Source organism: Zosterops lateralis (assembly GCF_965231275.1).
Source record: "Zosterops lateralis genome assembly, chromosome: Z".
In the NCBI taxonomy this organism is placed as follows: Eukaryota; Metazoa; Chordata; class Aves; order Passeriformes; family Zosteropidae; genus Zosterops; species Zosterops lateralis.
Genome location: NC_139800.1, coordinates 16,227,110 through 16,253,559, shown reverse-complemented (window position 1 = coordinate 16,253,559; position 26,450 = coordinate 16,227,110). Strand labels below are relative to the sequence as shown.

Genomic DNA, 26,450 nt, shown 5'->3' with positions numbered 1-26,450 from the left:
CCCTAAAGTGGTCAGGCAGTTGGACTGGATGAGTGTTCTAGGTCTCTTCCATCTGAAACAGACTTTTCTATTCTGTTCAGTTACAGCTGAAAGGCTGGCAAAGCCCTAAGCTGAGTGTCAGGCTGTGATATTATCACTTCTACACAGTACAAGAGAGCTTCACACATTTTTCAAATTTGGCTTCGGTAGTCACCTACATGTATGGACGTAAGAATTTGAATCTTGCCTCATTGGGCATAAGCACTTGGAAGAAGATTTAATTATTCACTAAAGGTGCTGAGTTTCATTTTAACAACAGGTTAGTCTGGGGTTTGAATTTGTTTAATGTGTATCCTTCTGTCCTCTGCTTTTTTTTCTGACAGACATTTTGCAGCGGCCACAAATCAGCAAATGCAGATCACCTGAAATGGAGACATTTTCGTGTTTTTGGACTGCTGGAAATTTTTATAACCTCACTGTTCCAAGAATACTACAGCTATTGTACAAGAAGAGGTAATAAAAGCTGAAACAGGAAAAGAGAAAAGTAATTTATTTTACCATGCTTGTTAGGTTGTTACTGTTAATTTTTTACTGTGACATGAGCCGTACTGTTTTTAAGGGTATAAAACCGTGTTTCAAGTACATTTTTTTCTGGTATCAGAATTTATTGGTAATTATTAAGCAATTTGCAGCAACGAGCATTATTTGACAGATAATTAAGAACACATTCTTACTAAATTTAGGTCCAAGTTTCAGAATCCAAAACTGAGCACTATATGGCTTGGGTAAGGATTTTTTAATGGGCAACTTCAGTTTGTTCTTTATTCATCTAACCTGCAACACCGAGATTCTTTAAATGTGCACAGATGTGGAGCTTGGATACAGCCCCTTTCAAATTTTTGTTAACGTTTTATAAACTCCCCATTGATCAATTGCTGTGATGAAGTCTGAATGTACAGGTCCAGGGGGAAAGCCTGCTCTGATACTGGGATAATGCTTCATTGAGTCCTGTTCGATTATGATTCAGCTCCACTTTAAGCTTTTTCAATTTTCAGGTTTCAGGCTACAATGATTAGCCTGAAAAAGGACATAGACATTACCAGTAATAGCTATTAAAGAAATAGGCCTTTTGTTCACAAGAATAGGAGAGTGTGAATTTCTGTTCCCTCTAATAACAGGGTTTTGATCTTTTTGATCTACAGACGCTTTTTGATGATGGTGATGATACATTTGCATAGCAGACTGAAGCCTAATGGCAAGGCTGGCTTTCGTTGTTACTCTGAGACATCTCAGAAATCACAGAATCACAGAATAACACAATCATGAAATGGTTTGGTTTAGAAAGCACCTTAAAGTTCAGCTGTTTTCCAGGCCACTAAGAGTACATGACTGCCTAAACTCGGTTATGCAGGTTTTCCTGATAGTGGTTTCATTATAAATCACTATCAATATTAACATGTTTTTATCCCTTTCGTAAGTTTTACAACTTATCAGCACTGTGTCTCATAACATCTGTAATTTTTACTTTGTAAGGTCTGTAAATCTCTCTCTCACAAATATTGCATTTTTGTTGTCATTCTAGTAATGAGGAAGACTGGAAAGAATGCCCTGATTATATAACTTCAGGACAAAATAGCTGTTACTTCAATGCATCCTACACCTCTGTGTGGACACCATATTGTGTTCAGCTTGCCAGTAAAAAGGAAGTGTATGATAAAAAATGTTTCAGTGTTGATGAAATAGGTATGCTTCCATTATGTATCTTACCCTCTATAAGCTTTTGTATTACTTAGACTCCATTTAAATATTGCTTCTCAGAAAAGTTAGTATCTAAAGTATATTATATATAGGAAGGGATTTGATTTTGTAACGCCATAATGTGATCAACACCAGAAAATACTGCCTAGATTGGAAGAAAGCTTAAAGGATAAAAGCAAATATGTGATTTCTTTGACTATATACCAGTGGTCTCTCAAACATGTGCGTGCTCAAATGAGCTTGTCTTTGCTGTCATTTTGAGTCCTTTCTAATGGATGCTACATCTCCTTGTACAGCAAAGTTGGCATTAAAACCTTGATTCTGCAAAGCTCTGGAAGCCAAACACTGTTTCGTTCCTGAATCAACTGTAATCTAAAGGAACAAGATGTCTAGTATTTCTAAGCTGGGATTTATATTTATGGCAATATGAATTGTGACTGCCTGGGACTTTACAGATGTTACTGCTTGTTCAGAGGGGTAGTGTACCACTATTAACTGCATATCCAGACAATTTATTCCTACAGATGATTAGAATACCCAATGCTTTCTTTTATTCAGCTGAACAAATGTAGATTAGTTTTTTGAATACCAAAATTTTTTTAGTGTACTTCTATATTAACTACTAAATATTTGTCTTTCTGTGTTACTTCAATTATTGTTTTTATTTCTAGTCAGAACTCTAGATTTAGATTTTGATGGATAATTGTTTATATTTAGTGTTTTATAATCTGCTATTCAGAAATGTGCTTCAGAAGGGAATACATTCTTAATCTTCTTTATTAGTTGCTTGGGTGAAATTTGTGCAGAACATGTCTACTGTCAATTGGGCAGGGTGCCTTCTTGTCACCAAACTTGCAATGAATTTGTCATTGCAATATATTAGATTTTAATCAGAAAATACATGGTTAATATACTTTTTAAGTCCTGAAATAATTTATCAGTGTGTAGTAAGAATGGACATTTCACCTTGAAAACTGTCTGTTTTATTCCAAATGATCTGTTTAAACAGTACTACCTGATCCCCCTGTCCACCTTAACTGGACTCTGCTAAATACTAGTCAGACTGGCATCCATGGGGATATCCAGGTAAGATGGGATCCACCACCAACTGCAGACGTCCGGAAGGGATGGATTACTCTGGAGTATGAATTGCAGTACAAAGAAGTTAATGAGACAAAATGGAACGAGGTATGAAACAAATATTTATTATACATTAATACATATTATACATTAGTCATAGTACAGTGCAGGCTTGTTCTATCCCTAACAGTTTTGTACCACTATGAAAAACATGTCTGTAATTACTAATTAGACGATACCTTAATTCTTAAACAATATGCCTACATTTTTCTGACATTTTCTAGAAAACAGTGTAACTTCATGTGTCAAGACAGTTGACAGGCAGGATAATGAAAAATCCAGAATCTAACACTGTGTTAGATTAGTCAGTAGTGGAAGAGTCAGATATACACAAGTTTTTTCAAGGATAAAATATTTATCTGTTGTTTTCTTAAACTTCAGCTATTTAAAAGGGCATGGTGTTTCAGGAGTCAGAAGAGGAAATTTGTTTGGTAAATACCACCATGTCGAACTAGATTCTTCAGAATACCTGTAAAATTTTAAGAAGGCAGGCAGGAAGGCAAGGGAGGCAGGCAGGCAGGGAGGGAGGCAGGAAGGAAGGGAGGGAAGGGAGGGAAGGGAAGGAAGGAAAGGAAGGGAAGGAAGGAAAGGAAGGGAAGGAAGGGAAGGAAGGAAAGGAAGGGAAGGAAGAAAGGAAGGAAAGGAAGGAAAGGAAGGAAAGGAAGGAAAGGAAGGAAGGAAGGAAGGAAGGAAGGAAGGAAGGAAGGAAGGAAGGAAGGAAGGAAGGAAGGAAGGAAGGAAGGAAGGAAGGAAGGAAGGAAGGAAGGAAGGAAGGAAGGAAGGAAGGAAGGAAGGAAAGGAAGGAAAGGAAGGAAAGGAAGGAAAGGAAGGAAGACTTTGAGTTGCATTTTAAAATTTGATACAATAAGCTAATTAAAATAATGCTATGTAGATAAGACTTACAGATTTCATACCAGACATCAAGGAGAAATTTTGGGATATGAAATATATGAAAATATTAAATTATATATTACAAATCTTTTAAGTTTTCTTTTTGAAAATTACTTAACTTCTCGTGTAGTTAGGTTTTCTGTTACAGGGAAGATATCATACACATCCTACCTGAATGCATAGGCTAAATGCTAGTGTGCCATGGCATATTTGCATATGGAGAGCTCTTCTTCAATGCAGTAAGAATATCATGTCAGAGCAGAATCCTTCCTTTGCTTTCTTATTAATATGAACAGAATTAACTGGCAAAAGGAAAAAAACCTACCCAGATAATACTGTTGAAAAATTGTCTTTAACTACAAAAGGAAAATTTAAACTTTTTGAAGAAATCAAATTTACCAATTGAAACACAGTCAGACTGGTTTGTTTGCCTTCACCTGTGAAAGACCCTGGCACCCTCCTCACTTCTAGTCCTTCTCTGAATTAGCATTTTCTCTTTAGCCTAGTCCCTATTGATAAGTCTACGGCCAAACAGGCCTATAGTGTCTGTAACATTTTTTTCCTAATAGTTCACTGTCTTTCTATCTATACTGGCTTAAGCTATACTTAATATATTAGCTACTATTTTAAAGCCTATGAAATGTGTTAAGTTTAGGCAGTAAATCAATAATCTTTAAGAAGCTAAAAATCTGCAGATTTTCAAAATAAAAAGAATACAGATATATCTCTAAAAGTACACATTCTGATTTTTTTTTAATAAGAGTTTCGATATCAGTCATATAAATACCTTAATAAAGCTTTATTCTTCCTCCAGTGTCATCAATAATCCCAGAATACTTTAAGAATAGTTCTTCTCAGGAGAGCAAAGATTTGAAGATCAGTGTTCTTTCAGAACACAGATAAGGAATTCCTGGCTATAATACTTGCCTCAAGAGACAAATTATTATAGATTATGTTTGACTTAAGCTGTGTATATTGTATGGTTTTGTAAGCCTTTCATCTTAGGAGCATAAACATGGCATAATTCACTGAGAGCAAAAAAAGATAAACTTCTAAGGAAAATCCCGTCTGGCCTAGGACAAGACCAAATTTCTGAATAACAGCATCAGAGCAATGCTGCAATTTCACTCTTTGGATTCCTTGCTACAGACTGCCTTCTCTAATGAGTGTTGAAGCACATTAAGACAGAAATGTCTGGCTATACATTGTCAAGTTTTACATTTATAGTTATTACTATTTCTTTACACAAAGGATAATCCTTGACTGCTTCAATAGACCATAATTCTTTGTACATATAACTAATTAAGAAATTAATTTATAGTACTTATTATTGTACTAAGTCCCCCCTTACTGAAACTTCTTCGTAATTTTTCTGTATGTTTTGGGATGATTGATTGCCTTATCATGCATAGCCTTTATTATTTTTCAGTATATTTACTAATTAAAAATAAATAATTTCTAAATTGAAAGAAGATTAAACATTAAATTGTTAAAACAGTAAGTTATAGTGATAAGAGGACCAAAATTATTTTCTGAGAAATGTTCTAAACTGAGTAAAATCCATCCTGACGTAACGGGTGTTCGTGACACAGAGAGATATTATTGGTTATCTTTTATGATGTCTCTCTCATATGGCTTTTACTTGATTTAATCCATGACAAATGCTGTTCATCAGTTCACTTCATGCTGAACTTTCCCCACTTCATACATCCTGCTCCATCCAGGAGTCTTTCATTAAATCTGATTGAGTCTTCTTGGCTTTTTCCAAGTGACACCATTATTTGGGATGCATGTAAACCTATCCATAAAACTTCAGTGAACTCTTTCTTTGTGATAGCATGAGATAGGTATATATTGAATATCCTTTGCAATGCTTTCCAAATGGATATTCTTCATATGTTAAAAACATTGCTGATATATAACAATGATTCTCCACAATCTTATGCTCAACTACTAGCAGAGAAAAGCAGTCTGCCTCCTCTAAAATCTCACTGGTTGGTTGTAAGAACACTGGAGTCTGGAGTCACCAGGGATCAGACAACTCCAGAGATCATATTTACCAACAAATAGTGTCTCAAGTCTAGGTTGTGTAGCTATAGAGATTACAGGACTATATTGTTGAAGCTTCTTTCAATTCCCAAAGGCTGCTGTTTTCCAGTATTTTAACTCATCACCATGATAAGCTTTTTCTGGTATCGTCCTTGATTCTGAAGTAATAGTAGAATATAATATCTGCTACATGGATTTCTATTTTGAGCACATTTTCCTTATTTTTGTATACTTTGGTAGGGCTATTGGAATTAAAATGCATATTCTTAGAGGTGTAATAGAAAAAGGCAGAAATTTCACCTATTAATGTGATTTCCTAAACAGTTTGATATTCAGCAGTATCTAAGTATGTTTCAGCTAATATAAACAATCTGATGCCAGCTCTCACACAGTCTCCGTTATCACATTTTGTATGTATCTGAAGATTTTGGGGACTTATACATTGTTCTCCAAATAAAAACATTTGTAACATGCAATATGTTTGATTATAACCATTAAATCTGTAGTGAAGATTGCAGTACTTTTAGAACTCCCATGTTAGTTTAAGAGCATTTTTGGTATTCTGCCATCAGTAATGTTTTGTTATAACAGTAAAAAGGATTTACAACTTGAAAGATCAGTGAAAGATGTTCACAGTACCTACTTACAGCATGTAACTGAGGGAAGCTGCCTTTCTTCACCACTGACTGTGTCTACAGAACTTGGATTTTCTGCTTTTGGTCCTCTGAAGCACAGAAATGCCTGATGACTACTAAGTCAACAGTAATTGGTGTGAATGTTCTCTGAACTCTTCTTGTGGTATTCTTAAAATTCCCAGGAGCAAAAATGCCTTCAAATTTTTATTTTTGAAATCAAACAGCAGTGTAAAGTTTCCAGTACAACTCAAACAAATAAATGACAGTTCTTCTGTCTTTACAGTTGAAACCTAGACTCTCAACAATGGCTCCACTGTACTCTCTGAAGACAGCAAGAGATTATGAGATACGAATCCGATCAAGACAACGAACCTCTGAAAAATTTGGGGAGTTCAGTGAAATCCTCTATGTATCATTTTCTCAAATAGGCATTGGATGTGATCATTGTACAGAAGGTAAATATGCAAAGTGGTTTTTTACAGCTGTGATTCTTATCTTTTCACTGATGGGGTGGAGGGTGGTTTTCAACCATGTTATATGGTTGAATACATAAGTAATCCAGCCTACTACATGAGAATCATCTGGGGAGATTGAGAATGTTCAGGTTCCTTATACAAGCTCAGAAGTAAACTCAGCAAGACTGTTTCACAAATCACCACAGAGCAAAAATACAAATAGCTTTAAGAATCAGAAATAACTGCTGTTGCACATCTCAATGCATCTAAACCAGAATTAAATCTCATACTTCATCATCTAAAATGAGCACTTCAGTTGGGAAGAGAAGAATTGTGATTTCTTGTAATACTGTTAACTAAGTTTTTTTCCAGAATTCTGTGCTTTTTTGATCATCCTGATATACTATCAAGGGCAGTGAGTGTTTTCCTCATTCTTGCTTATGACTGGTACTTATTTTAAAGTGCTGTTAAAGACAGAAGTAGAAGCAGCCATTGAGAATCATTTTTCTATTGAAGGAATGAGACAGTGCCTTTTCCAGAAGTGTTCTCAGGTCTGAGCTATTAAATTAAGTCTTGAAAATATGAAGTCTTCTGCAAGTAATTTTAACAAGCTGGTTCACATAATTTTTCAGGGTATTAATGAAGGTGTTACATAAAACCCGTCACCCTTATCTTTCAAAATTTTGTTAGAGTCTCCTTTTTTGCTCTTCCTATTATTAGTTCTCATTTCCAATTTATAGGAAAATTTAATGTTCTGTACATGCAGCATTTTTTATTAACCCCATCCACATTAAGTGGTCAAGTTTTTCATATCAATGAAATTAAAATACTAGGAAAATCTAAGGCCATCCTACAGACAGTTTTCTTCAATCACTGCAACTCAGATTCTCCAAGGTGATCCAAATCCACACACCTCACACAACAGCAGTGAGCTGATATGATTGAGAATTTATTTTTGCTTCTTTTGTGTATCACTTTTAGGAACGCAGAGTTAAACTTTAGATACATTTAATGTATTAATAATTTAAAGTCTTCTAATGCAATGTTCTAACTTCTTGAAGAAGCTGAACATTTGCTGGTTTCACCAACGTGACAATGAGTTACTGAAATAGAGACCTGTTTAACACAAGCATATCCATACAGGACTTTATTGATACCTGAAAACATGTCTGGTCAAAATCTGAGCTGGGAACCCAGGGCTCAAACTTGTACCTGAATTTTTTATTTATAAATAAAATTTATTCCTTTATAAATAACCTCTGAAAGGTTATTTATGATCATAAATAGAGTTCTGAAGCTTTCTGTACAGTGTTCCTTGGCCCAAAAAAAAAAAGAATGAAATTTTTGTAGGAAATTTAAAATTATGAAAAAATGAGAAAAATGTAAGACAAAAGCTAGAAAAAAATTCTCTATGCTTTGTCATTTACAATGTCATACTAAGACTAATGGAATTGTTAGTATTTAAGAGATAAGACATTTAATTTATCAGCATGGTTCTTCATTTCTATTAAATTGCATTTCTCAATTAATTTCTAAATTCTTCATAGCACCTTCAAGGTAAATAAAAAGGGCTTTTTTTTTTTAGTTGATTCAGTTGGTGCACAACATAATTAATGTTCAACCTTTAGAAAGAGAAGTGGTATGTTTTTTGACACCACCATACTTTAGTTTTTGTGAGAGAAAAATAGTTTGCTTGTGATTTTTATGTGCTATTAGTAAAGTTCTCTCAGCTTGGATGAACAAGTAGTAGCATGGTCTGTGGTATTATATGCCCTGAGGACTAATGATACCATGTTCCACGCAGGCAGAATGTTCCTCATGGCTGGTTTTGCTATAGCCATTCTCTTTATTGATCTTGTTTAGATTTATGTTATGAGTCTAGTTTAGCAAGGAGTCTCAGTGGACTTGTAAATGCATGGAAACTGCTGAGACAAAAAGATGCCATGGATTAGAAATTATATTTCCCAATTCAGTGCCACAACTGAGACTCTCCCAACCCACACCCTGCTCACTCAGTCCCCCCTTCCCGTCTCTGCTGCAGTGGGAAGGAGTTGAGAACTGACACAGAAAGTGAAGATCACAGGTTGAGGGGTGAACAGTTTACGTTGCTGAAAACAGCAACGAGATAAGAAAACAGACCATAAAAGCATCAATATTAAAATATTAATAGCAAAAGTATACGAAAGAGAGAGCAGCTCACACCCTCTGAGAAACTGTTACTGCAGAAACAGCGAGCAATCTCAGACAATGCTACCACATGTTTCAACCAGAAGTCACACCCTTCTTGGAAGCCAGGGAGTCCTTTTGTCCACCCATGGTAGTGACATGAAGTGGTATCGAAGGACCTCCAAGTGCTGGCCAGAACTAGGACAAAAACACATTTTTATTTCTGCTGAACACAGAACTTTCACATGGAAGTAACAAAAAATTTCATCAGTTTTTACCAGTTTGGAATCCTCAGGTGGTTGAAGACAAGGTTGAAATTAAAGCTGTGACAATGATGGAGATTCCTGCTTATATATTCATGTTTTGTTGTTTCAGAAGTTGAGTTTCCATGGTTCTTAGTTGTTGTCTTTGGAGTGTGTGGGCTGGCCGTAACAGTGATCTCAATCATGCTGTCTAAACAACCAAGGTAGAGACCTTTTATTTGTTGGATTTTATGTACCTGTAACTTAAAAAAAGATTTTTCAATTATTTCAAATTTGGGAGACTAGGAACCATTCTCAGCATTTTTGTCCATTCTTGTAAACTACATATAACTGGAATTAATAGGTATGGGGCCTTCATCACGGAGAATCTGATCATGTTGATCATCCTCTTTCACTGTAGTATGTTTTATTCCGCAGAATGTATATGACTGATTTACTTAGGCTTTGAAGGAGGCTGTTTTTTTAGTTCACTCGAATTTTGTACATGCTGTTTTTATTCACGTGCTATTCAAAAGTTTCATACAAACCTACTTCTATGTATTTGATTTTGTGCTTAGACCATTCCACTAAACCCTACTTTTTTAAGCCAAGGGAAAGAGCTTAAGTCATAGGGGAATATTTGGTTTCTGGATGAATTGCAGCTCCTATAGATAATAGGAATAAAATGAAACAAATCACAGAATTGCATTGTTTGTAAAAATTACAAAATTGTGTCATATACAAAAAATGAAAGAATGAAACATACATAAAAAATGACAGGTATTAAAATTAAATAATCCCTTAACATGTGTTTTCAGGAGTAGGTTTTGACAGAGTTCAACTTGGATGTCATATCAGTGCTGTTGGACACTATGGAGCAACACCATGGTCAAGACCCAGTGCACACGTGTGCGTTATCAGTACTTGTGTGTACACTGAAAATGAACACTGAGTAGTTTTTCACATACCAGAAAATGGTGAAATTTCATTTCACATACTGGAATTAAAACAATATGGTGCATTTGGAGCAGATCTAAAAAAATACTTTTTCATTAAGCAGTAATTTTTTATTTAAGCAAGCTCTATGCTTTGACAGAGTTCAGTTTCAGGAAGCCATTCCCTGTAATACCATCCCAATGGCAGATTTAAGAGCAAGGCTCCTGATACAATTCATGACAAAAGCTTGATGTGTCAGAATGAAGCAATGTACGTGTGGCACCAGGAGCTAAGGTTAGCACACTGACCAAGGGGTGGCTTAGTCTCAGAAAATCTTGAAGTCTGGAGCATTATCTCTGATCAGAGTTTATAAATATCTTTCATGCTAATCATGAATGCTGGAAGAAGCTTTTCTCCACTGAGAAACTTCATGTGGAAAGATTGTTTTGACTGCAGGCATGTGCCCTTTCCTTCAAACTGGACCATTTAGTGGTGGAATGACAATGTATGCTGCAGAGAAGCAGCCTGAATAGGTTTTCCATAATGCAAAATATCCAGGCTTGGTTTCCTCCTGATTCTGAGATACCAATTCATATTTTCCTCAGTTCTGATCTCACAGGCTCTGAACGAATCTTTCTAGGAGAGATGCCATAGGTTTAGAGTTGAGAGATGAAAGCTTGAATTATGCTAGGCTAAGAAAGGAGCAGAGCATAGTTCTCCCTCCTAAATGTCTTCTCCAGGCAGAGAGTGGTAAAATTCTTTGTTGGTTTCATTAGAAGCAATGCCCAGTCCTGTCAGAATACCTGATTTGTGGATTCAACTGTAAAGTAAAAGTCCTAACCCTGATAGCCCAACCAGTTTCCACTGCCTCTCCACTGATTAGGTGGAAAATTACTGGATTTCTGGCTCTCATTAGACTTGCTGGGCAGAACACTGAGGATCTTCTCAAAACCAGAAACATCTGAGGAATGTAGACATGCCATGGTTAAGCCAAAGGTGCCTAAATTTCTCTCTAGGCACTCCTTTAAGACTTCTGTGACCTTCTCTGGACATCACCAAAGTCACTAAAAAGGCAGAAAAACTAATATTTGGAGTTGTATCTACCATTTCCCACACCTTATTTTCTAAAGTAGCCAATTAACCCCATGTAAGAGAATTTTGAATTTTCCTTTTGTTTATCTGTTTCCAAAAGAAGCAGGGAGGTAAAATGGAAGAGATAGGCATGACCAGCTACTATTGGATTATTATTAAGGGAAAATCGTCCTTCTCTTGGAACTGGGAAGAACAGAGGGGATGATTTGGCTTGGAAGGGTTTTTTTCCCCTAAAAAATTAGGAGTGCACTTCATGAACGACTAGAATAATATGTATTTCCACAGCCTGCAAATGTCCAAGCAAGTTACTAGACCTTTCTTTATAAGGGTAAATCCCTGCCCTAATTATATATCACTTGTTGCACTAATAATTCAAAAAGCAGAACTGTCATAGAGATGGCAAAATATTAGCCTAAATTTTTGCAGATGTTTTTCAGTTTTATTTATTAGTTCTAAAGTAATTCACTCTTTCCACCAATTCCTATTTTCTGTTCCCATATTTAAATTTATTGGGCATATGCAAGGCTACACTGTCCCTGAAAAAAATTTTGGAAACGTCACAGGTTTGTATCAGGTTCCATTGAAAAGTATGTAGAAAAGGAATCTATTGACAGAGTTCTAGGAATTTACTCTCTGTCTATACAGTGTTGAATTGTCAAAATCCAGACTCCAAAATGGATTCCCACATAAATTTAAGTGATTTCAAAAAGGAACCTTGCAGACAACTTGTTTCTTGATTTGCCATGAAAGAAAACATTACTTCTTTTCCTTATGAGTATTTTAAATTTCATTTTCAAACATTTAGGTTTTGAAGTCATTAAATATAAATACAACGTAAGGCTGTCTTCTTTCTTACTTCCTCAAAAAAAAAGACCACTATCTATTAAAAGCTTTTTTTTTATTATTTTCCAGGTTAAAAATGCTTATTTTTCCTCCTGTGCCAGTTCCAAAGATTAAAGGCATTGACCCAGATCTTTTGAAGGTAATATTGAACTCAAAAACCTACTGTGAGAATCTCTGTTAGGAATGATAATTAGGATATCATTCCTATCACTCTGTAGTAGTAGCAGATGACAAGTGTTGTACCAGGCAGAAAAATTTTGTAGAAGAAAATTCTGACATCTGGTGAGTTGCCATAGAATTAGTTTGCATAAAATAATTTTGAATCCCTTTGCAATTATTACATAACTACAGTCATCTATACATAAGTTAACATCGTTAAAAGGACAAGAATTTCTATTAATTTCTTTATAAAATTTTTTGTTACTTGCTTTGTAGAAAGGAAAGCTAGATGAAGTGAATTCCATCTTAGCCTGCCACGACAGCTACAAGGCACAGCTATACTGTGATGACTTGTGGGTTGAGTTCATTGAGCTGGACATAGAAGACCCTGAAGAAAAGAACAGAGCCTCAGACACTGACAGGCTGCTGAGTGAAGATGATCTGAAATCTCACAGTTGCTTGGGAACAAAGGATGATGATTCTGGACGGGCCAGTTGTTGTGAACCAGATATTCCAGAGACAGACTTCAGTGCAAGCGACACATGTGATGCCACCTCTGATAGTGATCAGTTCAAAAAGGCTACTGAAAAAGAAGAGGATCTCTTGTGCCTTGAAAGACAAGATAATGATGAGTCACTTCCAGACCTTGCCAGCACAGACCCGCAGCACCAGCACAGGAATACTGAGTCTGAAAACAGCAGCGTGTGGGCACCCTTTGAAGACAGTGTTGAGTCACCCCATCTGTCAGTCCATACCCAGATAAGCAACCAGAATTCACTGACAAGTACTGACTTCTATGCTCAAGTGAGTGATATTACTCCAGCAGGCAGGGTTGTACTTTCACCAGGGCAGAAATCCAAGTTGGGGAGAGCACAGCGTGAAGGCTGCACAGAACAAAACTTCACCATGGACAACACCTACTTCTGTGAGGCAGATGTGAAAAAATGCATTGCTGTGACTTCCCAGGAAGAGAATGAGCCACGTGTTCAGGAGCAAGGCTATAATGAAGACGGTTACTTCACCACAGAGAGCCTTACCACTACTGTTGCCAACCTGGGAGCTCCGACAGCAGCAGCCCCCAGTTCAGAGATGCCCGTGGCAGACTACACGTCAATCCACATCGTTCAGTCTCCGCAGGGCCTCGTGCTCAACGCCACCGCGCTGCCCGTGCCAGACAAGGAGTTCAACGTCTCCTGTGGCTATGTGAGCACAGACCAGCTGAACAAAATCATGCCGTAGCTCTTTTTTTTGACTAGGTGTGTGTAGTGTATCACAGCAGAGAGTCAGTTTTGGGCTTGTATGCTGAAACCAAAATCAAGTCTAAAAGTTTTTTGTGGTTCCTATAATTTTATCTGAAATGTTGCAGCGTAAAATGTACATCAAAATATTCCTATTGTGTTCTGTAAATATTACCTATGAATTTGTCTTGAGGCTGTTTTGTCTTGTTCTTGTGGGTGTTGATTTTTGTGAAATTAAACATTGAAATTACTGTTTAATGTACAGTAAATTGTGCATTTTGATAAAGCTAAAAATCAGGTGGTTTAAAGTGTAAGAATTTAGAAAAATTTTCTGTTGGCAGAAATCTTTATATCAGTAATTGGGAATTGATCATATAGGTGAAAATACAAAAGTAGCTTGACTAAATAACACATCTATTTTGATTTATATAAATTGGAAAAATATATTTTAATACTTTGGTCATAAAACCATAAATATTTTCTATTACACTAAATACCATAGTTCAATTATGATTACCCATTTAAGTAATGTAATTGCTGCAGTCCTAAAAGGAGTTTTCTGTTTTTTATAATTTTGTTCACAGCTAAAAGAAAAAATAGATTTTTACGGAGCCATTTTATACCTCCAAAGAAACCTATAGAAAAATTTTGAAATATTGTAGGAACTTAAAAGTAACTGATTCTATTACTTTCTTACAGTAACTAGTATAGAAATATACATGCAATTTAAAGTTCTGTGTAAAATTTTAAAATATACCCAAGCATACTTGGGCAAATTATTTTCTTCTTCATCAGAATCTAGTTAATGCTAATAATAATACACTTTTTATAAGCAAAATCTTGTTGACCACAGTATTAAACACTGTGCAATTAAACTTTCACTGAAAATTTTTGAGAGCACATGAATAAGCTCTGATAACTTAGCAGCATAGTATCTTCGTATTTGACCAACTTCTGAAGCCCTTCCAGAGCCAAAGGTATAACTACATTTATTAGTCTGTGCCACAAGTCTTTATTAAAAAAATAATAAATTAAGGACTTCAGAAGTTAGCCAGCAGTTAATTTTTAAAGATATAACAGGATTAAAATACTTCAGTGGAACAAGGGGATCAAGTGCAGTATTGTTCAAATGTGGTTTTCATTTTTGCAGCCTAACAGCATCTCCTCTGACCATGTTAGGCAGACTTTCAGATGGAAAGGAGAGAAAACTTAAATTCAGTGGGGAAGCTCTCTTTGTTCTTGCATATGTTAAGAACCTGACAGAGCTTTGCAATTAACTGTTATTGTTTCAGGAGTTATCTTCCTAGGCCATGGTTTCATCACGGCAGGGCTCTTCTTAGAAGGCAAATAGGAACATTCATTTCTTTACTCTGACCTGAACAGAAGTGTATGATGTGCAGCAAATTCAGGTCTTGCTTATGATGTCTCCAACTGAACTCACTGATGCTCTTTTTGTGACCAAGTGCTACACAACTGGGCCCAACTACTGGGTGGGATTTTTAAGTTTAGCACGTACTTTATGGTAAATGTGCATTAGATATTCTGCTAATTTGCTGCTATAATTTTCTAACAGCTACATTATTTAGTTTCATATAAAATTTCATAGATGATAGACACTAATGCAAGTAATGCCTATGTGTGTGTTTGAAAGAAGTTTCTTACTCTGTTTCTATTGCCAAAAATAGTTAAATACCTCAGTCAAACTCAGAATGTCATTTTGGTACTTTACTGGTCACACAAGCCATGATATGCCGGTCAGAAGATGTGTCTTTCAGTTTCTATTTAACTTTCTCTATGTTAGTGTTTTGTTTGTTTTTCTCAAAGTTTAATAAATGTATTGTCTTTCATCTGTCTGGACATAATGTGGTTTTTTGCAAATAATTAATTTTTTAATGGAAAATAAGAGATTTTATTAGGAGAAATCAAATCTTTCTCATAGAGTAAAGCATAAAGCTACTTTCCTTAGAACAGAAACAATGCCTTATGTGATCATTGTTTTCACTAATGGATGTCTATGGAGAGATAGGACATACTGCACCCAGAGCTGGCTAAGATGTGTTACCAGTTTAGCTGACCCCTTTATGTGCTGCTGGAACATCCTGTGGTTAGCAGGCTGGTCCCCAGCCTCTACTGGTCCATGGGTTTATTATTCCCCAGCTGCAGGACCCTGCATTTTTCTGTGTTGAACTTCATTAGGTTCCTCTCCACTCAACTCTCCAGCCTGTTCAGGTCTCACACAGCTTCCTGCTGTGTCAACCCCTCCTCCCAGGCCTGGGCCATCCACCAGCTTGTCCCTTCATCCAGGTCACTGATCAATAAGCTGAACAAAACTGGACCCAGGACTCACCCCTGGGGAACACCACTGGCTACAGGCCTCCAACTGCACTCTGCACTGCTGGTCACAACCCTCTGAGCTCTGCCAGTCAATTCTCAGTCCACCTCATTGTCCACTCATCAGCCTGTGTTTTTTGAGCTTCTTGTGAGAATGTTATGGGAGACAGTATTAAAAACCCTTGCAGAATTCCAGGTAGACAACATCCACTGCTCTCCCCTCATCTAACCAGCCAAGCATTACACAATAGAAGGCTTTTTTATCTCCTATGCTGCATGCATTGGTCTACAAGCATTCCATGGAGGTAATGGGGCATGAAGGTCTCCCAGGAGGGTGCAAGAGAATTACCACAACCACACACACACCCCGTCACGTTAAGGTGGCTGACCTTTTGGTTCTTACCTTTGAAGGCAGCTAGGGAACATTTGTCACTGCTCTGGTGTGCCTGGTCTATTTCCTAATTGGATGCAGTGGTGTGAGCTTGCCATTTTGGATCACATTGGATCACACCCTCGAAGTCTTTCACATTGGCCAGCCAGCCTGTAAACTGCTGTGTTCCCTTTCTTAGAATGACACTTTGTTCATAGATTACCTGACAGAGTTCAAGCTGTTCCAATAACGCTATTTAGAAACCACGTTGGTTCTCATAAGCAAGGACTCAAGTTGCTCTGCTGGCTGTCTCTTGGTGTTAGTAAGAAGCCACCTTGGTTTGGAAAAGTTTGGTTTTGAGCTTCTTTTTATCCATCAAAGACAATGTAAATTTCCAAGGCTTAGTGTTACAAAAAACTGAAAAAGTATCATCTATACCGGTTTCCATTAAGATAAGAAATAATTTTGTCAAACATAATGACTGTTCTTTATGTACTCTATGTATTATTTATATACAATTCTTTTCTACTTAGGGTGAAATTTTTTTTCTGACTTGTGATACAGAAGTGAGATCAGCAGATTATGAAAACTGTTCAGTCTGAATAAAAAGTAACATTATCAAAGGTATATTTTCTATTTAAAAACAGAGTATTAAAGAAGAGTTGAGTGCTCTTTAGACCTGCCATGATTTTAGAAATGTTTCCATTTAATGATGACAGTCTCTGTTGGGAACACTTTACAGTCATTTAAAGCTTAGTATATATAATTACGTATGCATCAGCATAGTTGTAAGAATGGGAAGTAATTCCCTGGTTCAAAGAGAAACTTCAAACTATATGACATTTAGCCACAGGCAACTTTCTTTCCTGCACTGACATTTGCTGTCTCAGGGGCTGATTACCAGACAAAAAACAGGAGTGCCTGATGCAGACTACCTGATCTGAGAGGAAAAGGGAGAAAAAGTTTGGAGCATGATACTTTCATTAAAGAAGAAATGCAGAGTTGGGTGGTAGGACAAGAAGTAAACTACAGAATCTTAGTTTTGCAATACCAGTTTTTCAGTTTAACTCAGAGTATCTATTTCACCGTGACGGTGGAATTGGTAAGACTTTAACCAGCTTTTATAATCAATTGACTTTGAGGAGATACAAGTGGATATAGTGCTCTCTTGGAACTGAGTCTGTCTAAATGTAATTTAGCAGTACAAATTCTTCTCTCTGACTAATCATTATTAATTGCATACACAGTCAGTGCTTTAACTGCCATAGAAACCATGCCCTCAGGCCGCAGGGAAGGAAGATGTAGTCCAAATCCATTTCTGTGATTAGTATACTACTTAAACACTCTGGCATAACTGTACTGAGCAAGTGCTTCCTTATCTTCTCTAATCAGGGCTATTAGAGTAGGTAACATTCAGAAGCAGAAGAGAAACTGAACCAGTGGTGTCAGAGAAACAGGCACAGCAGAGCGGCTGCCAGCAGTCAGCATGATAAGCAGATGCAGTTATTAAAATTGATGCATCTAGTAAACTGGCACACTCTTTGACAGGTTTAATTATTTTATTACTACAGTACTTGGTATTTCTTTTGCATAATATAAGCCTCTTTATCCCAATATATGAAAATTAGCTGGCTAATGATACATTAGCCTCCTGAAACTAGTCTGAAAAAGCAGATCATATCATATCCTCTATATCATCTGGTAATTTGTGACAGAACATAGGTTCTGTCCCCTCCTCAACACTGGGAGAAGTAAAAGTCTGCAGAAGGCTTAGTGGGAGTAAAAGCAAAGTTGAAGAGCTTATGCTTACAACTTTCTATGGCTTCCCACCATGATGCTACAAATGATGCTTCCTCTTCTGTCCCTGGTCTACTTTTGAGTTCATACTGAAGGAAACGAAATCTCTTCCATTACAGACACCTGAGACATAGATATGCCAGGAAACAGATTAGTCTTTTTTTTTTTTTTTTCCAGCAGTAACTTCCACAGATTTTTTTATTATTATTTTATATATTATTTCCCCTAAACATGAAGCCCTTTCAGTATTATACTAGAAAGACACAAACTATAGAACAATACAGTGTCAGTTAACTTCCTCATATTAAAACTTTTCAGATCTATTTCCCAGCAGCTATCTGTTTAGCATGTACAGTGCTACAGTCTCAAGTTACAGGGGAAATACCAACCTTGCCCTTCTGAATGAAAACTCCTTCGGGAACTAATCCTGTGAGCCAGCTAAATGTACTTTCCTTGGAAGAGTAAGGCTCAGGCTTGGAAAGACAACACGATTTCTAGCTAAAACTGTGCTACCAAATGAGTAGGTCTAACCCTTCTTCAACAGACATCTGAGCACAGTATGGTTGTTACCCAGAGATCATTACGAGCATCCTATCCTCCAGCTGTGGCCTAGCTGTGTAGGGTTCCTTAAGCTTTTTAAGTTAAGTAACTTAAGTTCCTTAAGCTTTTAGCTTTGTGGCAGAATTATTTCTTTCTTGCAGCATTTTTTTGGTGAAGTGACAGAGATTTACTAGTGCCATGAAAATTTTAAGTGACTTTTCTCTTAGCCAAACTACTGCTGGAACAATGCGCAACTCTGGACCAGCTCCTGTGTTAACTGCAATTAGATTTGTAAACCTACAAACCTGTTTGAACATGCAAAATTTTACTCAAGGTTCATACACTTTGTAGTCACAGTCAGATACCAAGAACAGACTAGCCAAAGAATGACCTATTTTATGAAAAGCTCCAGGAAGACATGTGTCTTGATTTTATAGTATAAATAATCGCAAAGTTGTGTGACTTTCTTTTGAATGTGTTTAGTATTAATTAGCTGATCTCTACCCAATCACCAATCAATCAATTACAACAACCTTCTGAATTTACTTTGTTGAAGAATGTATTAAATGACTATTCAGAAGCAAAATGCATGCCTTTTTCAGCTTGGCACTGAAATTGAGCACTGTCATAAACAGAAATACAATAAACACGTGTGTCTTTACAAGTTCTATTCCTGATTCCACAGGGAATGATGTAGTAAATGATGCACAAGGCACAAGTATTCCTTTCTCAAAAGACTGCTCCCAGCTGTTAAATTTCCATAGGAGAAGGACTAATAGTCAATGGAGGGAAAAGTAAGAAAACATAGAAAATGCCACCCAAATGGTCAGCTTCAGATAGGATCAGTAAGAGAAGATTTGATAATTGCTAGAAAAGGTACTCCCTAGCAAAACATCCTAAGGTGTACTGTTCGAACATGGTGCTAACCACACTGAGATCATAGGTTTGATCCCTCTATCAGGCATTCACTTCAGAGTTGGTGATCCTTATAGGTCTCTTCTAGCTCAGAATATTCTGTGATTTCAGAGAAATGTATTTCAGATAATATGCTCCTTGCAAGATGTTTGTGTGGTTTAAACACTTAATACCACCCTGGTTTTTTAGGTGTACAAGCAAACTAGGTCAGAAGTTCAGCATTAGTTTAAAAGTACAAGAGATCGAGAATTACAAAAAAAAATTTAAGAACATAATTGTTATATTTGAGTTTAAAATTGAAATTACAATAGTTTGATCCATCAGTATTCAACAGAAAGATAAATCCAATGTAGATGGGAAAGCACAGGAAGACGTGAGATTATTTAGAAAGCCAGGAAGCAACACAATTACTTCTCTGGAGTTCATTCTTCTTTCTCTATTATTCTTCATCTCTGAGATTCACCAGTCATCTTTTTCATACCCTATTTAAAGTGGACAGAATATCTGTTAAATGCTTCCAAGAAAAGACAGAATTTTTGTAGGCTTGCACCCTGGCTTGCAGGATGGAGTTTTGACATGACTGGAATGCTGACATGGATGCAGTATAAATAGTAAATAGTAATTTGTAAAGTGAAAATCTAAAGTGAGAATAAAATTATACTAGTGACTTTGAGATTTTCAGCAAAATCAAGAATCTGGTTTTGCATAATTACATTCTCTCTGGAAGTGGTTTCAACTAGATGACATTGAGACACTCTAATGAAGAATACTTTGCTACCAAAGAATTCAAGGCACAAGAATAACCAAATATAGATAGACACTCTCTTCCCTGTAGCATAGATTAGGCTTTTATTTTAATGTAGTTAAAATACTTAGTCTAGGTATTTGATTTCCGTTTTGCCATGGATATATACATATCCAGAGAAGCTGTGGATGTCCCATCCCTGGAAGTCTTTATGATCAGGTTGGATGGAGTTCTGAGCAACCTGACCCAGCAGAAAAGTGTCCCTGCCCATCACCAGGGGGGTTGGAACTACAGTATCTTTAAGGCCCAACCCAACCCAGGCCATTCTATGATTCTGTGATCTATGAAAAAAACATCAGTGTCAGAAAAAGAGCAATAAGCTGTGCTACAAATTAAAGCTTTCCCTGCTTGGGTGATGGTTGAAACTTTTAAAATAAATGTGTTGTTCTGACCAGCTAAATAACTGCAGAGGTCTCAGACTCTAATGACATATGAGGGACTTTTTTCCTCTTGGAAACAGCACATACCAGTCTACACAACAAAGCACTGGAACACACTACCTTCATTCCATATGGATAAGTATTTTATTATGAATAATGCTGCAGATGAACGCAGGCTATTCCAGACAAAGACTTGTAGACTGCAAGATACAGTGAGCTAGTTTTCCATCTGTAGTAGTTTGGGAAGTTATTTCTCAAAGTAAACCAAAGCCGTTTTACATTGAGCATGTAGTACAGCTCACACAGAACATTGTGTGGGTTTTCAGAGTCACTGAATGATACACATTTTAGAAGATTTCATTTGCCATTTAGCTAGTGTTTACCTTCCCTTTTTTTTTTTTTTTTTTTTTTTTTTTTTTTTTTTTTTTTAGTTCATACTGCATCACAGAACATTCCTGTAAAAACTGCAAGGTATAGGATTCATATAAGGAACACTAGAAATTTACTGCTTACCAGTCTCCTGTTAGAAAAATTGTTTTAATTTGATACATACCATAATCACTAAAGCTAAACTATATTTTTTTTCAACTATTAAAACTATAAAGCAAAGATTAGGTTATCCTTTGACAAGCAAAACGATACAAGAACAGAGGGGGAAAATACTTTGTAAACAGGAATTTCTGTTCTGTTTCTGAAGAAAATAACAGCTGAAACACATGCCGAAAGTAAGTGAACATTTTTTCCTCCCCTAAGATTCCCACCCCAATACTCAGGTAACAGACATGAAATCAACTATTTTTCAACAAATTTTCCTCCAGTGACATAAAAAGATGATATTAATGGCTACAGGTACTGTATTAGCGTTTATATTTGCTCATCCATATCTATATATATATTTATCTATTTATCTATTTAAATGCGTTCTACTATATTACACTATTTAATAATGTGGTGGTTTGGCCCTGGCTGGATGCCAGGTACCTGCCAAAGCTGCTCTATCACTCCCCTCTGCAACTGGATGGGAGAAAAAAGTATATATTTCATGAGTTGAAATAAAAGCAGAGAGAGACCACTCATCAATTATCACAGACAAAACAGACTCAACTTGGGGGAAATAGATTGAATTTATTACAAATCAAAACCAGGCAGGATAATGAGAAGTAAAACAAATCTTAAAAATACTTTCCACCCACACCTCCCTCCTTTCCCAGCTCTGCTTCTTCCCTACCAGTGGTGAAGGGAGACAGGAATGGGGCTTATGGTCACTTCATGTTGCTCCTGCTGCTGCTCAGGGAGAGAAGTCCTTCCCCTGCTTCAGGGTTGGGTGCCTCCTGACAGCTCCCCATTAACTTCTCCAGTGTCAGTCCTTCCCTGAGCTGCAGTTCTTCATTGACTGCTCCAGCATGGCTCCTTTTCCATGGGGTGCAGCTCTTCAAGGACAGCTTGCTCCAGTGTGGGTCCCTCACAGGGTCATTGGTCCTACCAGCAAACCTGCCACAGCATGCCAAGAGCCTTCTCCAGTGTGGACTTCCCACAGGGTCACAGCCTTCCTTTGGGCATCCACCTGCTCTGGCATTGGGGCACAGCTGCCTCACCAGGGTCTCAGCACAGGCTGCAGGGGAATCTCTGCTCCTGAGTGCCTGAAGCACCTCCTGCCTTTCCTTCTGCAGTAACCTTGGCTTCTGCAGAGCTGTTCCTCTCACATGTTCTCACTCCTCTCTTCTCTGAGCACAATTACAACTGCACAGTAAATTTTTTTCCTTTTTAAATACATTATCACAGAGGTTCTACTGTCCCTGATGGGATTGGCCTTGGCCAGCAGTGAGTCTGTCTTGGAACCCACTGCCACTGGCTCTGCCGGACATGGGGAAAGCTTCTGGCAGCAGTTCAAGGAACTCCTGCAGCTCTCCCCATTCTTCCCCTGCTACCCAAACTTGGTCATGCAAACCCAATACAAATAAACATGTATTTGTATGTATTTTTTGTATATTCTTGCTTTCATTCTTTGGACAAATATAAACATTTTGGAAAATGCAACAGAAATGGGTACTTCTATACCAAATATCCTTTCTGACAGCTTTCATCTCCTAAACCAGAAAAACAAATCCTTTTGTCAAAAGGAACATAACATGTCAAATAGTACATTGATGCTCCAGATGCATGAGAGTACAATTTATACTCCCATCTTATTAAACTACTCTGTAGTCTGACACTAAAGTCAATGTGCTACTCTGCTAAAGTCAATGTGATACACTGGGATGAGTGCTCTGGTACCCTAGAGCAGGTTAAAACCTATGCTCTTCCTCCCGTGTGTTCTTCAGAAAAAGACAAAACTAATAATCTTGTAAACTGCATTGAATCTTGCAAAGCTTAACTCCATGAAGGAATCTGACACATCCATTTGAGATGGCTGGGGCTGTACAGAAGGCTGTTAAAGGCCATCTAAGTGGCATAAAGATCACTAAAACACTGCTCAAGCCCACGCCTAACCATGAGATTTTAAATGTACACAGATTATGCTGTTTGTGAGAAACAGAATGTGAAACAATGTCTTGTCACAGGTCTTTGGTGCAGCAGTTTCACTCACAGAGATGCTCACAATGGCAGTGTTTTCCCTATGGATTAGAAACTCTCTGTAGGTTGCAGCATGCATCATCAGCTACCTGCTGCTTGCCTGCCAAATACAGAGTGAATGTCAAACATTTTTTCAGTGACTACCAGACTCTTGAACTGTCTTGCACCAGAAGTTACTACCCTATAAAAGGGAAAAAAAAATTAGAATGAACCCTAAATGAACTACAGATAAAAATCTCATCCTTTGGAAGCTTGCAGTATTAAACTGCTTATTTTAGCAGTAGTACTTTAAAAGCTAAAACAAAAGAATAGTTGCTGACTGTTAAACCTTTTACAAGCTAAATGTTCTACCCTGGGCTTATAGACTTTATTCCATGTATTTCTGTGTCAAAATCTGTCAAACACTTTTCCTTCACTGTTTATTTTCTGCATTTTTCCCCAGTCTGTTCATAGTAATCATCTTCCCAGAGGTCAAATGACATATTTACATATGGGTCATATGGGCATTATTACAAATACAACATGTGGACACTGGGTAACATTTTTGTCCAATCATAAGAATTGGACTATACTCTTCACTTTCTGTCTTCCTATGAATGTAATCCATACAATAAAACTGCAGCTAAATAACACAAAAAACAGTCTGTGCAATATACTGTGGTTTACTGTGTGGTAAAAGGCTCACCACTCAAGGTTTTGGTGGGGTTTTCTCTCTGTAGTAACCAACAGTGAGTGCACTTTTTTCTAGGTCTAAGAGGAACACTAATTGCTGTGATTAACAATTTTATTAACTTCAATGACGAATTTTAATTATAATTTTTTTAAAGTATCAAACCTTTTGAAAACTTTGTGCAATTTACAAGGACAACTGAAACTGTGAAACAGGTTTTGTAAAAATTGGTATGTGAAGCAGGGAAAGTGATCTAGAAAACATGAATAGCAGGTACCAAGTTCCCTGGGTACTTCTTTCTCTATTAGTATCTGTCCATGACACACTTGTTACTGTGTCCTCTCTCCACTCCTATCTCAGCTGCAGACCTTCTACCCATAAAAATTATTTTCATTGTTTTCCAAGTCAATGTCCCATTAGACACAGCCAATCCACAGCTGCTCTGATGAAAGAGCTGCCTGCAAAACAGTGACTGTAACAGGTAGGTTATTTCTCTGGGTGTTCACAGGCACAAAAGGTCCTGCATGTACCCACATCTTCTGATTTGCTCAGCAGACCATTCTGCTCATGGGGACAGCACCAAAAGTATTCCAAATGTAGCATCTTCCCTCTCTATTACAGATGAAACAACATCATCTGAGAAAGCTAAGAAGTATTTAGCATTTTGGACAAGAAGTCCATTTATACTGTTGAATCTCAGAAGATAAGAGTGTATGTCTCAATGTGTATGTCACAAACAGAGATAGCTGGATGGCTGTGGAGCCAAGAAAGGACAGCTGGTAATAACAAATGAGAATTGTTGGTAACCAATGGTTGTTTGGTAACACAGTTTGAGAAAGAGCAAAGATGTGGCTGGAGAGGGGGGGCATATAGGATAGGGCAGCACTTTTCTGGGACAAAAAATCATTGTTTCAGTTTCTGGAGCACAACCCAGCACAGTGCAAGTGCAGGAATGAAGCCAAGAAGTGGGCATGGACTACAGGGGGGATCAAGACCATCCAAGACCCTTCCCTTCCCTTCCCTTCCCTTCCCTTCCCTTCCCTTCCCTTCCCTTCCCTTCCCTTCCCTTCCCTTCCCTTCCCTTCCCTTCCCTTCCCTTCCCTTCCCTTCCCTTCCCTTCCCTTCCCTTCCCTTCCCTTCCCTTCCCTTCCCTTCCCTTCCCTTCCCTTCCCTTCCCTTCCCTTCCCTTCCCTTCCCTTCCTTCTCCCTCTAGCCCACTGCCATGTGCCTGTAGAGTAGGTCAGAAACATCACTTCACACTTCTGTAGACCTCCTGACTTTTGTCGTTCAGTTCAGCCACAAGTGTTTATGAATCTTGGCTACTCCGTTCCCCTTAAGGGTGAAACATCACATACTAGAACGCAGCTTGGGCTCCAGAAATGCAATTATACAGCCTATTTCAGAAAAAAAAAAAAAATCAGCCTAAGTCTATGAAGTAAATTAACAAGCGTGTCTGTCTAATCAGGACATGTTCAAGTCTTAAGAGGGAAATCTCATGGCGGCTGAGGGGAGCTGTCAGCACGTGGGGGTCGGCCGAGCCCACTAGAGGGGAGGCGAGGGGTGGGCGGCGCGCCCCCCGCGGGGCCGGTGTTGGTACACTCCGCGGCGGGGCCGGGTTTCCCGCCTTCGCGGGCGCGCGGGCTCCCCTCACGCGGGCTCCCTCAGGCGGGTTCCCCTCGGGCGGGTTCCCCTCAGGCGGGTTCCCCTCACACGGGCTCTCCTCACTCCCCTCGGGCGGGCTCTCCTTAGGCGGGCTCCCCTCAGGCAGGTTCCCCTCAGGCAGGTTCCCCTCAGGCGGGTTCCCTCAGGCAGGTTCCCCTCGGGCGGGCTCCCTCAGGCGGGTTCCCCTCACACGGGCTCTCCTCACTCCCCTCGGGCGGGCTCCCTCAGGCTCTCGGCGGGCAGCGCCGTAATCGGGGGTCGGCAAAGGACGGGAGGGCCTTGCGTGCCTGCCACTGAATAATTCCTACATTCAGTTAATATGTCTCTCTCTATATATATATATATGTTTCACTGCCATATGCAGCAAAAAAATTGAAAATTAAACTCTCAAAACGGGATCATCAGCTACAATCGTTTTAGAAGTGATACCGGGAAAGCATGGATGGCAAGGGGCCAAAGAGGCATTAAAAGAAGGTGTTACTTTTACAACAGTCCAACCCAGAATTTAAGTCTTCCAATTTTTTCCCCAGTGACATAAATATTCAAAACAGAAGTGGAAGGTTTAACAAAAATGCCTTTGGAAGACATAACGTGTAATAGTAATATGCACAAAAATAACAGTGATGAGTTTTCCTGCTGGAAAAAAATACAACATTAATGATACAACATTATTTTTAATTTACTGTTCCAGTTCAGCAGGAGTTTTGTACCCAGTGGTTCTGTTGCCAAGTGCTGAGCACATCCTGTCTTCCGAGAAAACAAGTGATGCCATAGAATAAGGAAACATATAAACAAATCAGCTCAACACGGCAGCTCCCTGAAT

At 38.0% G+C, this 26,450-nt stretch overlaps 1 protein-coding gene across 2 annotated transcripts in view; it reads left to right on the top strand.

Moving 5' to 3' along the window:
• Window positions 1–15,430, top strand: part of GHR (growth hormone receptor) — a 134,670-nt gene extending 119,240 nt beyond the window's left edge. For both annotated transcript variants that reach the window (XM_083883474.1, XM_083883473.1), the window contains exons 4-10: window positions 363–492; window positions 1,562–1,722; window positions 2,747–2,925; window positions 6,736–6,907; window positions 9,449–9,539; window positions 12,256–12,325; window positions 12,622–15,430. In XM_083883474.1, coding sequence (XP_083739600.1) covers window positions 363–492; window positions 1,562–1,722; window positions 2,747–2,925; window positions 6,736–6,907; window positions 9,449–9,539; window positions 12,256–12,325; window positions 12,622–13,584 — 1,766 coding nt within the window. In that variant the 3' untranslated portion in view covers window positions 13,585–15,430. The remainder of the gene's footprint in view (window positions 1–362; window positions 493–1,561; window positions 1,723–2,746; window positions 2,926–6,735; window positions 6,908–9,448; window positions 9,540–12,255; window positions 12,326–12,621) is intronic.
• The last annotated feature ends 11,020 nt before the right edge of the window (window positions 15,431–26,450 follow it).